This window comes from Entelurus aequoreus, linkage group LG13 (genome assembly GCF_033978785.1).
Source record: "Entelurus aequoreus isolate RoL-2023_Sb linkage group LG13, RoL_Eaeq_v1.1, whole genome shotgun sequence".
Taxonomy (NCBI): Eukaryota; Metazoa; Chordata; class Actinopteri; order Syngnathiformes; family Syngnathidae; genus Entelurus; species Entelurus aequoreus.
In genome coordinates, this window is record NC_084743.1 from 20,973,113 (window position 1) to 20,988,941 (window position 15,829).

Consider the following 15,829-nt stretch of genomic DNA (forward strand, 5'->3'; position numbering starts at 1 on the left):
AAACGCTGGTTTGGTGTGGCTGAAACGGGGCTTAGGCTAAATAATGATTCCTTTAAGGGGTTAAACGACTTAGTGTCGACATGGCCTAAGTCAAGAGGTGATGACTTTGCACTTCTCTCAGAATGCACACCCTGGAGTCCTTATCATGTTGACCACCTACCTGGATGACCACCCACAGTGACCGTCACAGACAGTCCAACAAGGGTTTTCAGGATCTTTGATTGATTGATTGAGACTTTTATTAGTAGATTAGATATTCCGTACAATCGACCACTAAATGGTAACACCCGAATACGTTTTTCACCTTGTTTAAGTCCACGTTAATCAATTCATGGTAATCATCATACCTATTTATCCCCAGTTTTTACATCCAGCGACTCTGAGAAAAGGGATTTGTGGCTCACTCTTAGTCGCCGGGCGCCCCGAAGCCTGTCATAAAAACCCTTTTTTATGATCCTGTCTGCCAAGACCCAAAACTAAATTCCTTATCAGTGGCATCTTTTTTTCCAGAGCGAGGAGTCACACGACCTTCGAGACTTTTGCACACTTTTTGTGTCCGAGGCGAGAAGAGTCATTGGGAAAAGTTTGGAGAGGAAAAAAAAAAAAAGTTGCGAACATGGGTGTAGTTCTCTCGCCGACACAAAAGAGGATGGGAGAGGGCTGACAAAAGGGGGAGGAAAATTTGGCTGGCCAGCATTCTTCTCATTTAAAGCTGTAACTACACAAAAAAAGCACTCAAGCAGCCTGGGCTGGGTCTGCTTGCCGCTTACAAGGAGAGGTTCCCTGGTATTCATGCAGAGATAACCTCATCTTTTTTACCCCCTCTTTTTATCCCTTTTTCCCCCCTTTTTTCTCACTAGTCTCATGTCTTGCCTATAGACATGATGGACTTTGCACATTTACGGACTTTCCTTTTTTTGGCGGCCTCCCTTGCCCAGGTTTCGATTGTCACGTGCCAAGGCGGTGAGTAAATAACGTCCGATGCTCGGGTGCTCTTTGAACTGAATGAACATGTTCTTGTTTTTTTTTCTTCGAAAAACAAACATTTTCTATTGGTTTGAAGCCGTTACAATATTACAAGAGGTGCATGAGATGACTAACATATTGACGGACTACGCACGGGAATGTCAATGAATTCAGATTTGAGGAAAAGCTGTAAAAGTCTGGACATCTGTCAGTCGTTGCGGGTGACGTCACCCCCCTCTTGAAAAAATGCAAAGGGAAACCAGTCTCTTTGCGGTTTTCCATGACTCCGACGGTGGTTTGCATCAGTGGAACATTCATGAGGTGCGCACTACACTGTACATCTGCAGAAACCATCTCATTGCATCTAGAGAGGGAACATTGGCCTCGCTATGTTAATTCAGGGCAGATGTGAAGGGAACGTGAGGAGGGGAGAAACTGGGGGGAGTTGGGGAGGGGGGGGAGCGGCAGGGGGACTTGGGGGGGTGATGATGTCTTCACCTGGCAACCCAAGGAGCCGGAACACCTGAGTGTTCTTGTTTTTACTTGACCTGCGCTTCCACCATTTTTTTTTAAGTAGAATTTGTTCCCTAGACGTCACAAACTATTTTTTTTTTCCCTACCGAAGATGATGTCACTGACTTCTCAGAGCACCGGAATGTTCATTAGATGGACGCCTGCTGTGTGCAGTCTTTCATTAATTTGGTCGACGTTTTAGTTTAAAAAGCTATGTTATTTGAAAATAAGTGGAGCCTGTTAATATGTGGATTTAAATACTATGCATATTATATATTTAATACTATGGTACATTTTTTGTCTATTGTATACCTGCATTATCCTTTCCATCCTTACCCTTTCCATACTTTGTAACTGAGCTACTGTGTAGAACAATGTCCCTTGCGGATCAATAAAGTTTGTCTAAGTCTAAGTCTAAATAACAATTGCCCGGTTTATTAAAAAAATGAAAAATGGTGTAAAAATGATATTAATTGTTGAGTTTAGTGGTTTTATTTCAGTTAAAATATAATCCTCACAAAAATAAGTGGGGCCTGAGCACTGTTAATATCTGAATTTAAATAATGTTTTTCTGGTTTAATTGATGATTAAAACATTTTTTTTAAATATTATATTAATTGTTTATTTTAGTTGGGTTTGTTTTTTTTTTGTCAAAAGCTCACGTTAGTGAGCAACATTATGTATTTATTTTAAAGAAAAAAAATCACAAAAATAAGAAAATGATACCCTACTTATTCTAACAAAAACTAAAACGTAGCTGTTTATAATTAATTTTTATATTAAATCATTGCAATATGTTGTTCAATGTAATAATTTCTAATTCTGAATTATTACATAGATTTACTTCTTTATGTTTTTTTCAAGCTGTAAAATAAATGACTTAAAATTATTCAAAAATAATTGTATAATGATACTTTATAATAATAATAATATTAGTAATAATAATAATAATAACAACAATTAATAACAGGGCCATGTAATAACAATACATTTAATGTTCAAACTAACTTTATTTGCAGTTTTGTCAGCTTTTTATCCATTGGTGAGCAGGCCTGTATGCTGTACATTAAATATTGTGGCTATTTTTGTAATTTTTAAATTTTCTTTGTTTTGTTTTATTCTGCTGCTTCTATTGCGTTTATTTGTTTTATTGTTGTTTCAGTGCTTTTTTTAAAAATTTGATATGGATCCCCCTGGTTCTGAAATAAATGACTATTTAAAATGACATTTTTTAATTAATAAACATTTTTTTAAATTAGATACAACAATTATTAGTGTCAATTGGTGCTCATACAAGGCTGCTGTTATGTACTTTTCCAGCCTCTGTCTCTTCTTCTTCATGTGGCTTTGCGAGCATCTTTCCATGGAACAGTTGAGTGGATTGCTTCTTTTTCAAACTGTGGAAGTCTCACTCACACATGCCTTTTTGTGCAACTATTGGAAAATACGGTGCACTTCAGACGATTCTCTGTTGAAGCTCTTCAACAGTGTGAGGTTATTGTTGGATTGGAAACACTGCACAATAGAATACGAAGCAAAAGTACCAGTTTTTCCTCCACGTCAATAACATGTAAGGATGGAAAAGTGTGGTGCGGTCGAATGTGGGTGAGACACGCTGTCAATTTGAATAATCAGCAAAAAAAAAGTGTTTAGGGTAACTGGAAAGATTTGTGAGGAACCTTCTGGAATTTGAAGTCAAACCACGTTTTCTGGGAATGTTAAATATTTTCTTCAGTTTTTTTTCCTCGGTATCAGTGGATGGAAGTCATGTGCTTGCACATGTGTGGACAGTTTGCCTGCACGTGACTCTTTTTGGGGGGATGGCGGAGCCCACAAAAGACTTATAGGCTCAGAGTAGGAAATGGCGACGCCAACGTAGATTATCTGCTTCAAAGTACCTTCACTACCTTATATTTGAAAACTCTTACAGTAGGTTTTGGGTATATGGTCTTGATAAGGGAAAATAAAACTGTCAATATGGGACCATGGCTTTTATTTGTAAACCAGAGGTCTCAAACTCGTGGGGCGCAGGCCCCTATTTAGTGGCACTCTACCTAACTTCATAGTTCAGCGTAATTGTGGCCCGTGCACCCTAATAACTAATAACTAAATATACTATAGCACTCATATTTTTAATTTTATTTTTGTATTTGTTTTTTATTTTTTATTTTTTTAATACAATGTTTTCTTACAATTTTGAATTGTATTTTTTAATATGTATATATATATATATATATATATATATATATATATATATATATATATATATATATATATATATATATATATATATATATTTATTTTGTATTTTTTGCATTTTATTATATATATATATATATATTATTTGTTTAATTGTATTTTATTATATATATATATATATATATATATATATATATATATATATATATATATATATATATATATATATATATATATATATATATATATATATATATATATATATATATATATATATATATATATATATATATATATAATAAAATAAAAAATATAAAAACTAAAATACATATATACATATTAAAAAAATACAATATAATTTCTGCTTGCTTACAGTAAGTTGCTCTTTGTGTTTGTTTAATGGGTGTTTGTTGTGATGTAATTTGTTTGTTTGCATCGTTATTGTAGTCAGTGTTTTTTCGATACATATATATATATATATATATGTATATATATATATATACTGTATATACCGGTGTATATATATATAATTGTCTCCGACCATTTCCTGGAGAACTCAACAGTGTCAAAATATAAAATTTTTGCATTTTCATTTGTGTATTTTTTTTACAGTTTTTTTATTAAGTTTTTAAATAGTCATTTATATATTTCTTTATAATTGTCTATAATATTTTAAAGATGTATTTATTTGTAAATTTTAAATATATACTAAATATCATTTATTCCACTAAAACAATGGTTCTAAAGCTTATTTCACCGAGTACCACCTCAGAAAAAAATTGTCTCTCCAAGTACCAGCTTTAAGACCAACAATAAATACAGTAGGCCTAAGTATTCATTAAAAACAAGAATGAGGTTTTATTTAACAAGATTACACACGGTTTGAACAGTAACACTGTGTTTGGATATAAGAAAATAAAACACTGCACTTTAATCAAAGTGATTCTATAGCGCACCACAAGATGGATTTCGCTAGTGGTACAATACTGGTACACGTACCACAGTTTGAGACTCACTGATTATAACAGACAAATGACAGCACATCAAACACACATATGGCAACCCAAAGAGCAACTTGCTGTAAGCAAGCACATCTGTTTCTGACCCATTTCCTAGGGAACTCAACAGTGTAAAATCTAAAATGCTTGCGTATTTATTTGTGTAAATATAGATTTTTCTATATTTTTCATTACATTTTTATTTATTTAATTATATTTTTTATATACATTATATTAAACACAATTTACAATATATTATTAATTATATTATACACAATAATATCATAACAATGTTGAGCGCCTCTACAATAACGGTGCAATCATAAAAATATATATATTATACACAATATGGGGCGGTATAGCTCGATTGGTAGAGCGGCCGTGCCAGCAACTTCAGGGTTGCAGGTTCAATCCCCGCTTCCGCCATCCTAGTTACTGCCGTTGTGTCCTTGGGCAAGACACTTTACCCACCTGCTCCCAGTGCCACCCACACTGGTTTAAAAATGTAACTTAGATATTGGGTTTCACTATGTAAAGCGCTTTGAGTCACTTGAGAAAAGCGCTATATAAATATAATTCACTTCACTTCACAATAATATCATAACAATGTTGAGCACCTCAACAATAACGGTGCAGACATAAAAATGACAGCACAACAAACACAATTTGGGCAACACAAAGAGCAACTTGCTGTAAGCAAGCGGAATTGTGTCCGACCACTAAACAGTATCAAAATATGATTTCTTTTTCATTTTTATTTGTGTATTTATTTTTATTTTTTTACAGTGTTGTATTACGTTTTTAAATAGTAATTTATATATTTCTGTATAATTTGCAATTATAATTTTAAGATGTATCTATTTTCCATTTTTAAATTCATAATAAATTTAATTTATTCCGCTTAAACAGTGGTTCCCAAGCTTCTTTCACCAAGTACCACCTCAGAAAAAAATGGTTTTATTACATTTGTAAATGTTTTTTTTTTCTATTTTAAATATGTATTGAATATAATTTACAATTGTCTCCAACCACTAAACAATATCAAAATATACTTATTTTCTCATAGTCATTTGCCGACGTCCCACTGGGGTGAGTTTTTCCTTGCCCGTATGTGGGCTCTGTACCGAGGATGTCGTTGTGGCTTGTACAGCCCTTTGAGACACTTGTGATTTAGGGCTATATAAATAAACATTGATTGATTGATTGATTGATTTTTTTCATTTGTATTTGTGTATGTATTTTTTTAAAATTTTTTTTTTACAGTTTTTTATTACGTTTTTAAATAGTAATTTATATATGTTAAAGAGGTTCATTTAGCCTACTAATGTGTATTTATAAATAGTTGATTTATATAGGCTAGTAAGGTAAAGTTTTGTACCTGACAAGACACCTCTGAGGAAGGCTGCAGAAGCAAGATAGCCGAAACTTGTCAGGTACAAAACTTTACCTTACTAGCCTATATAAATCAACTATTTATAAAAAGTAATTTATATATTTTTGTATAATTTGCAATTATAATTTTAAGATGTATTTATTTTCCATTTTTAAATACATATTAAATATAATTTATTCCGCTGAAACAGTGGTTCCCAAGCATCTTTCACCAAGTACCACCTCAGAAAAAAATGGTTTTATTACATTTTTAAAAGTTTTTTTTTCTATATTAAATATATATTGAATATAATTTACAATATATTATATGAATATTAGAAACAATGCAACACAAAGAGCAACTTGCTGTAAGCAAGCGGAATTGTCTCCGACCACTAAACAGTATCAAAATATCATTTTTATTTTTTATTTTTTTTGTGTATTTATTCTTTTTTTTTTTTTTTTACAGTTTTTTATTACGTTTTTAAATAGTAATGTATATATTTCTTTATAATTTGCTATTATATTTTTAAGATGTATTTATTTCCCATTTTTAAATACATATTAAATATAATTTATTCCGCTTAAACAGTGGTTAGCCAGCTTCTTTCACCAAGTACCACCTCAGAAAAAAATGTTTTTATTACATTTGTATATGTTTTTTATTTTTTCCATTTTTAATATATATTGAATATAATTTACAATATATTATTATGAATATTAGAGACAATGCAATACAAAGAGCAACTTGCTGTAAGCAAGCCGAATTGTCTCTGACCATTTCCTGGGGAACTCCCTTCATCCATCCATTTTCTACCGCTTGTAGTGTTAAATTATTTAAAAAATTGCAATAAAAAAATTACATTTGCAATGACTATAGGCCCGTCGTATCTTAGGGTCACTATAGCTGCTGGTAGAAGTAGTAACACATTTAGCTACGTGTTTAAAACATGATTCTGAAGTGATTAAAAAAAACTACTGTAAAACTGTGAAAACCATCACAGAAAATAACCACAAAAATCAACTTTCTTTATTTGGGGAGAATTACAAAACTGCTTTACTAATCTGCTATTGCAAATCAGTAAAATCAACATGGGGGTCACTCCGCCTTCCGAGTGGTTTCAATTTGTGTTTGCCACGTCACTGACATCGCAACAACTGCTCTGCTTTCCACCAAAGCGGTTCTGTCCAAACATGAGAACCCAAGCAGGTCCACAGACGGCTTAGATTAGAACCACATGCTGCATTTTTCAGCTATGACTTGATTGCACGCCTCTCTTCTTCCACTCTTAAGAGTGTCTCACCCTATAGCACTTTTACCTTAAACTGGGTTACCTGATGTTTGGTGGTCTTGATGGCCAAACAACAATTGTCGACCAGGACCAAAGCTTCATGGGAAAACTCTTGGAAATGAAATGATTGCAGTCAGCAAAAAAAAAAAGAAGGCTTTTTGGGCGCGAGAGGGATGGCTTCCAGATGTGGAAACGCTCGCATTGGCCCTATATGGAAAATATTACAGGCTAGGCCCCTTTGCTGTGCAGATATGTTGAAAGAGGACAACCTAAAATGGCCGATAGAAGTGAACAACTTGCAAGATGTGGACTCTTAACTGCATACAGAGGGCGAGCACCAAATTCCGGGTCTTCTGCACAAGGGCCAAATCCCACTCTAAAACCAATACACACACTTGGTATTCAATATAAATTGTCCAGAATTTAAACTTAAATACCGTATTTTCCGGATTATAAGGCGCACTGCCGATGAATGGACTATTTTCAATCTTTTTCATATATAAGGCGAATTAAAGTAGTCATATTATTATAATTTTTTTCTAAATGTAAAACACTTCCTTGTGCTCTACATAACATGTGATGGTGGTTATTTGGTCAAAATGTTGCATAGATGATGTTTTACAGATCATCTTCAAGCCGCTTTGTGGAGTGGAGTGAGTAGAAGAAGACTACTCATTCAACCCTGAAAAAAAATAAAAATAAATTGCGAAAATTAGACATTAAACAACGACTGAACAACAAAGTATGAATGTTCTCGGGTCATTGTTTACTGTAGGGCCTTTTAAGCGACGGACACAATATAAATACGTATATATATATATATATATACATATATATATATATATATATATATATATATATATATATATATATATATATATATATATATATATATATATATATATATATATATACATATATATTGTATATATATGTACATATTATATATATATATATATATATATATATATATATATATATATATATATATATATATATATATATATATATATATATATATATATATATATATATATATATATATATATATATACAAACGTTTGTGTATATATATATATATATATATATATATATATATATGTATGTGTGGGAAAAAATCACAAGACTACTTCATCTCTACAGGCCTGTTTCATGAGGGGTTCCCTCAATCATCAGGAGATTTTAATAGAAGCATTCACATACCATGGTTTATATAGGGCACAGAGCGGGTGGGTACAGGCAGGCGAAGGGGCGTGGTGATTGGCTCATGTGTTACCTAGGAGGTGTTTCCTTCTGTGACGGCATGCTGATACAATCTCGCTGCGCTTGTTGAGGGATGACAGGTCTGGGCAGTATATAATAAACAGTTTCTCTTTTAAGCATAGGTTGCATCTTTTATTACCACTTTTGTAAGGTGTGCTGGATGCAAGAATTTGCCATGTTATTGAATATTCAACAATATTGTCTTTGAGGTTCCAAATGTGTTTGCTGAGTTCTGTAGTATTCAGCAGGCTTTGGTTTCTGAAAGAAGCTTTGTGATTGTTCTATCTGGCTTTGAATTCTCCCTCGGTTAATCCTACGTACGTGTCGGATGTGTTAATGTCCTTGTTATATACATATATATATACGTATATATATTGTGTCCGTCGCTTAAAAGGCCCTACAGGAAACAATGACCCGAGAACATTCATACTTTGTTGTTCAGTCGTTGTTTAATGTCCAATTTTCGCAATTTATTTTTATGTTCTTGACAAGCAGCAACAACGATAGAAATCCACATAAACTTTGGCAAGCATAGCCTATCTGAATACATGTAAGACTACATTTGACCAGTAGAGGGCAATAATGAATTTAGGTTTAATCGTGATGAGTCACATACATTGTGTGCAATGTTTGACGCAGGTAATGTTTAATGTCAAACATATGTAGTTTATTGTGTGAATGTAATAACACCAAACCTATTTTTGCGTAGGGACATTATTTACGTAAAATACCGTATTTTTCGGATTATAAATCGCAGTTTTTTTCACAGTTTGGCCTGGGGGTGTGCGTTTATAATCTGGAGTGACTTGTGTGTGAAATTATTAACACATTACAGTGAAATATCAAATAATATTGTTTATCTCATTCACGTAAGAGACTAAGCGTATATCAGCACATTCTCAGTTCGTTGTGTATGCATCATAAACGTACACTTATTCAGCCTGTTGTTCTATATTTATTTTAAATTGCCTTTCAAATGTCTATCAAAATAAATTTCCCCCAAAAATGCGACTTATACTCGAGTGCGACTTACATATGTTTTTTTCCTTCTTTACTATGCATTTTCGGCCGGTGCGACTTATACATTGGAGCGACTTATAATCCGAAAAAATACGGTACACAATGGACGTTATACTTTTGTAACGTTTACTTTGTTTTCGGTCTTACAAACATAAAACGGAGGAAGAAGTGTAAAGAAGTAAAACGAAGGAAAGAAAATAATTCAAAAGAAGAAGAATAAATAATAATAATAATAATAATACAAAAATAATAATAATAAATAATAATAAATAATAATAATAATAATAATAAAATAATAAAATAATAATAATAATAAAAGAAGAAGAATTCAATCCTCAACAAAACTTCTGGAGCTTCTGTTTCTTCATGCTGTTAACAGAATAATGAATTTAATGACAGTGCAGCGTGAGAGCCGATGTGTTTACTTTGCGATTAAGTAAACGCAATCTACAACAAGTCTCCCAGGCACTTTCTCGCAAATCATCCACATTTCGATGTCTGGCCCCTGAAACTGTGGCCCTCTTCATGATGAAGTTGAATAGTCCCGCCCTCTATAGTTGGCATTACAAGGGTGTATTCCAGGACATCTGGAGGTCTTTACCCTGCGTTGGTCGGCAGGTCTTTGATTCTGCACACGTCCTCCCTGTAATTGTTTTGACCTTCCGATTTCCGATTGTGTCACGCTCTGTGACACAATAATGTGGGTCATGATCCACATTGGTTCAAAAAGTTGTCGAGGTGAAGACAACTTAAGAAAAAAACAACAACAAAAAAACGCTTTGTAGGGCATTGTATATACTTTGTCACATGTAACCCCTCACAAATTATATGACATAAATGTTTAAAGTGCTTGTTGTACGTGGGATAATATTCACTGTCACTCACGTCGGGCTCACTTTGCTGCATGCCACAAAATGGTGCCTGCAGCCCATAATTGTAGGTTGCGGTCCGACCTAAATTCTACGTTGTAGTACGGTTGTGTGTGTTACAACTGCAGAGGGCGAGTGGAGTGGAGTGGAGTGGCCCGGCTGTTGGTGGGCCACGAAGGTTAGTGATGTGGACGACGTCTTCAGGTTTTTTTCTGCTGAAAAAAGCCTTTTTACAAGTGAAGGGTAGCGCCTCACTGCAAAAACTGAAATCTAAGTAATATTAAATATCTCAAATAAGGGTGATATTTGCTTATTTTCTGTCTGATAAGATACTTTTTCTCACTAAGCAGATTTTATGTTCGAGTGTTTTACTTGTTTTAAGGGTTTTGGTCCTAAATGATCTCAGTAAGATATTACTGCAGAGATTTTATGGCCTATATTGAGTAAAACATGCTTGAAACTAGAATATCAACTGTTGCAAAGCTGTGTCATCAACACTCACAAGTATAAAACTACTTTTTTAAAGTAATAATTTCTTACTTCAAGCATGAAAAAAAAAATCATGATGCCGAGCGCATATCTTTATGTCAAGATAATGACACTAGCATTTACTTCATTTAAGAATATTTTTCAACTTATTGAGCAAAAAGGTCTCTTTTTTTTTCTACCAAGAAAAGTGCACTTGTTATTAGTGAGAATATACTTATTTTAAGGTATTTTTGGGTTCAGTAAGGTTAGCTAATTTTACTTGTTTTGGAAAGTCTTGACAAGCCGAATTTTCTTGTTCTATTGGCAGATAATTGTGCTTAGTTCAAATAAAATACCCCTAATTTTTGTATTTTTTTTCTTGTTTTTGAACACTGACTTTTCGCAGTGCTCCTGGTCCTTGGTGAGCATTTTTGTGTGGGGAAAAAAATGACATGACTTTCACTTGGTTGTTACCGCATCCTTGACATAAGAATTTTTCACAGTACTTTACAGTACAGTACTTTTGCACTTGAACGAATACAGCAACCCATGGGGCATACACTGTACTTCAAAAGCAAGGCTGTCAAACTTGTTTTCATTAAGAGACTGTGGGGAGGCGTGAGCGAGAGCGAGTAAAGAATTTGACATGGCTGAAAAGGACAAAAAGGACAGTTTATTGAAAAATAAAACATTGTTCAAAACCCTGAACGCAGCTGTCATGTCCGTGGTTGGTGGTCCAAAGAACCCGGAGAAGCAAGACCTCCACAGAGACGTTTGTAAAAGTGAATATTTTTTTATAAAAATACATGTGTGATGATTCACCTCTTGATTTGCATTTGACTAATATAAACTTTTTATGTACACTGTAAAAAAAAAAAAATTAAAAGTTGATATTTCGGTCAAAAACTGGCAGCTCAATTTTACCGTAAAATTTAGGTAGTATTTTATTTTTTTACAGCATATTATTATAAATAGAAAAAAATATACACATTTTTTTTTAACGTCATGCTTTTGGTGACTGAGCTGCCAGTTTTTTACCGTAAAATTTGCGGTTGTTGTTTGTAGAGTCTGTCAATATTACTGTTTTTACGCTAAAATTCTGCAGACTGAGCTGCCAGTTTTTATGTCATATATACAGTTGTTGTTTTTACGATCTATTTCTGACCATTTCCTAGGGAACTCAACAGTGTAAAATCTAAAATGCTTGCATATTTATTTGTGTAAATATAGATTTTTCTATATTTTTCATTAGATTTTTATTTATTTGATTTGATTTTTAATATATATTAAACGCAATTTACAATGTATTATTAATTATATTATACACAATAATATCATAACAATGTTGAGCGCCTCAACAATAACGGTGCAAACATAAAAATGACAGCACAACAAACACAATTTGGGCAACACAAAGAGCAACTTGCTGTAAGCAAGCGGAATTGTCAACGACCACTAAACAGTATCAAAATATACTTTTTTTTTTAAATAGAAAAAATCGAAAAATTGCATCGTGTTTTTTTTTTTTAAGTAAAATTCCAGCGACTGAGCTTCCACTTACTACATTGTTTTTTTGCTGTAAAATCTAAGGTTGTTGTTTTTACGGTGTATTCATGAAAATGGAAAAACTATATTACATTTTCTTAAGATAGAATTCTGGCGACTTAGCTGTCAGTTTTTTTTACCGTAAAATCTATGACTGTTGTTTTTACGGTGTATTACTCTAAATATGACAATTGTATCATAGCTTTTTTAAGGTAAAATTCTGTCGACTGAACTGCCTTTGTTTTTACAGTGTATTACTGTAAATGGAAAAACAATATCATAGTTTATTTGCAATAGAATTTTGGCAACTGAGCTGCTAGTTTTTTACCGTAATGTATAGGGTTGTTGTTTTTACTGTGTATTACTGTAAATAAATAAAAAATGTACCACAATTTTTTCGAGGTAGAATCCTGGCGACTGATCCGCAAGTTGTTTTTTTACCTTAAAATCTACAGTTGTTTTCTTTACGGTGTATTACTGTTATGTTTTACCATAAAATCTATATTTGTTGTTTTTACAATATCTTACTGTAGATGGAAGAAAAAAATAGCACTGTTTTTACAAAGGTAAAATTCTGGTGACTGATTTGTCAATTTTTTACGGTATAATCTATGATGGTTGGCTTTACGGTGCATTCATGGAAAAACTGTACCCCAGTTTTTTTTAATGGTAAAATTCTAGCAACTAAGCTGTCATGATTTTACTGTAACATTTCCGTTTTTTGTTTTTTAATTGTAATAATGCAAATGGAAAAACAATATCACAGGAGTTTTTTTTTTAACAGTAAAGTTTTGGCGACTGTTTTATACCGTAATATCCAGGGTTTTTCTGTAAATAAAAAAAAAGTTTTTTCAAGGTAATTGTAAGTTTTCTTTTCCAGTAAAATCTAATGTCATTTCTACAATGTACAATTTGATGGATATACATTTTTATTCCAACAAGATATGTTTGCAATGTATGAACGTATAATATTTGTTACAGTATTGGATAATATTAAAGTTGAAAACATATGCAATTGCATGCAGGACATGTATTTTTTTCCTGTCAAAATGGGAAAGTACCCCATTGACCCTTTTCATTTCCAGGCCATATATAGTAGTATATTGACTTTGACACCTGTCCCCTAAACTATTCATTTTCAGCCAACATAATTATTATCGTCCTCCTGGATGTTTGACATGGACACTCACGGCGCATGAATCCCCAGTGTTTCATATTTCTTCACCTACAACCGTGCGCTTCCTTTCTGTCATCGTCATGCTGTATTATTACTATGTCAGATGTTCGATTATGTCAGGTGAACACATGTCAAAGTCATTGCGACCACTTTGAGAACAAGGTTTTCCCCCTGTTTTTCAAGCAAAAATATTGGCGCAAACTTGCATTACAGTAGAGAGATAAAAAAGACCTACAAATCCAGATTTTTTTTTTTTTTACGGTAGATGTCTTTTAATAGAACGGGACAAAATATCAATGACTAGCATCAACTAGGCCATGTTTGGAGGAACTGAAATGCTAAATATGGTAAATGGATTTCTACCTTCAAAGTAATCAAAGGGCTTTGACACCACATTATAAATCATGCATCTTACCTGTATAGTAGAACAGTGTTTTTCAACCACTGTGATACAGTCTGGTGTGCCGTGGGAGATTATCTAATTTCACCTATTTGGGTTAAACAATATTTTTTGCAAACCATTAATTATAGTCTGCAAATGATGTGTTGTTGTTGAGTGTCGGTGCTGTCTAGAGCTCGGCAGAGTAACCGTGTAATACTCTTCCATATCAGTAGGTGGCAGCCGGTAGCTAATTGCTTTGTAGATGTCGGAAACAGCGGGAGGCAGTGTGCAGGTAAAAATGTGTCTAATGCCTAAACCAAACAAAAAGTGAGTGCCCCTAAGAAAAGGCTTAGGGAAGGCTATGCAGAATGAAACTAAAACTGAACTGGCTACAAAGTAAACAAAAACAGAATGCTGGACGACAGCAAAGACTTACTGTGGAGCAAAGATGGCGTCCACAATGTATAGCCGTACATGACATGACAGTCAACAATGTCCCCACATAGACGGATAAAAACAACTGAAATATTCAGTTGTTTAGTAAATGCGGGAAATATTGCTCAAAGGAAGACATGAAACTGCTACAAAAAAAAATCCAAAATAAGAGAAAAAGCCACCAAAATAGGAGCGCAAGACAAGAACTAAAACACTACACACAGGAAAACAGCAAAAAAAACCCCGTATGGTTTAAAGTCATATCCAACAATTGCGAGAACGACTTTTTACTGTCAACTGAGTTTCGTTTTTTAATGATTTCTGCTGGTGGTGTGGCTCCGCATTTTTTCGACGCAAAAAGTGTGCCTTGGCTCAAAAAAGGTTGAAAAACACTGTAGTAGAAGGTTGTGGTTGGTCAACTTAGAACATCCACACGCTACTAACTTGATGCAACATGGCGACGGCGTGGCGAAGTTGGTAGAGTGGCTGTGCCAGCAATCGGAGTGTTGCTGGTTACTGGGGTTCAATCCCCACCTTCTACCTTCCTAGTCACGTCCGTTGTGTCCTTGGGCAAGACACTTCACCCTTGCTCCTGATGGCTGCTGGTTAGCGCCTTGCATGGCAGCTCCCGCCATCAGTGTGTGAATGTGTGTGTGAATGGGTAAAATGTGGAAATACTGTCAAAGCGCTTTGAGTACCTTGAAGGGAGAAAAGCGCTATACAAGTATAACCCATTTATTTATCATTTATCTCTCTACTTGGCTCTAAACAAATAGAAAGCAGCATAACACAATGGCAACATTGCGAGGAAGCATTATTTTGTTAGCTGTGGAGTTACATTTTAATCCGAATTCAGCAGCTCAAAGAGAGTGCAAGTGCCGGAACATACAACCATCCCATCCGTCGGCTTCCCGGTGACGCTACAAGGCTCTCACAGTCTGCTATTAGTGGCAGCAAACACAGAAAGTGCTCGCTGTGTTGTTGTTGCGTTTGTTGCTATGCGCTCTGGGAAGTTACAAAAATGATAAAAAATGACCAAAATACTGTAAATATTACACATTATCATGAATGTGCTCGTTTTCTTACATTACAGTAGGTACATACTTACAGCATCACCCCCATTGTTGGCCACCCCTTACTAGCATGTTTTTACTGTTTAGAATGCACAGAAAAGGGAAAGACATATTCATGTCTCGCATAAGGATTGTGGATGATAGTGCAGTTTTCCTCTGGGCAATTATTTTGACTGGAGGGGCCAAATTTAGAGAAAAAAATGTGAAATAGGAAAATTGTATCATAGCTTTTTTAAGGTAACATTCTGTCGACTGAAC

The 15,829-nt window shown here is 33.9% G+C and overlaps 1 protein-coding gene across 1 annotated transcript in view; it reads left to right on the top strand.

Moving 5' to 3' along the window:
- Window positions 1-697: 697 nt before the first annotated feature.
- LOC133663243 (collagen alpha-2(V) chain-like) overlaps window positions 698-15,829 on the top strand; it is a 90,000-nt gene continuing 74,868 nt past the window's right edge. Inside the window, exon 1 of the mRNA XM_062067567.1 lies at window positions 698-963. Coding sequence (XP_061923551.1) covers window positions 882-963 — 82 coding nt within the window. The 5' untranslated portion in view covers window positions 698-881. The remainder of the gene's footprint in view (window positions 964-15,829) is intronic.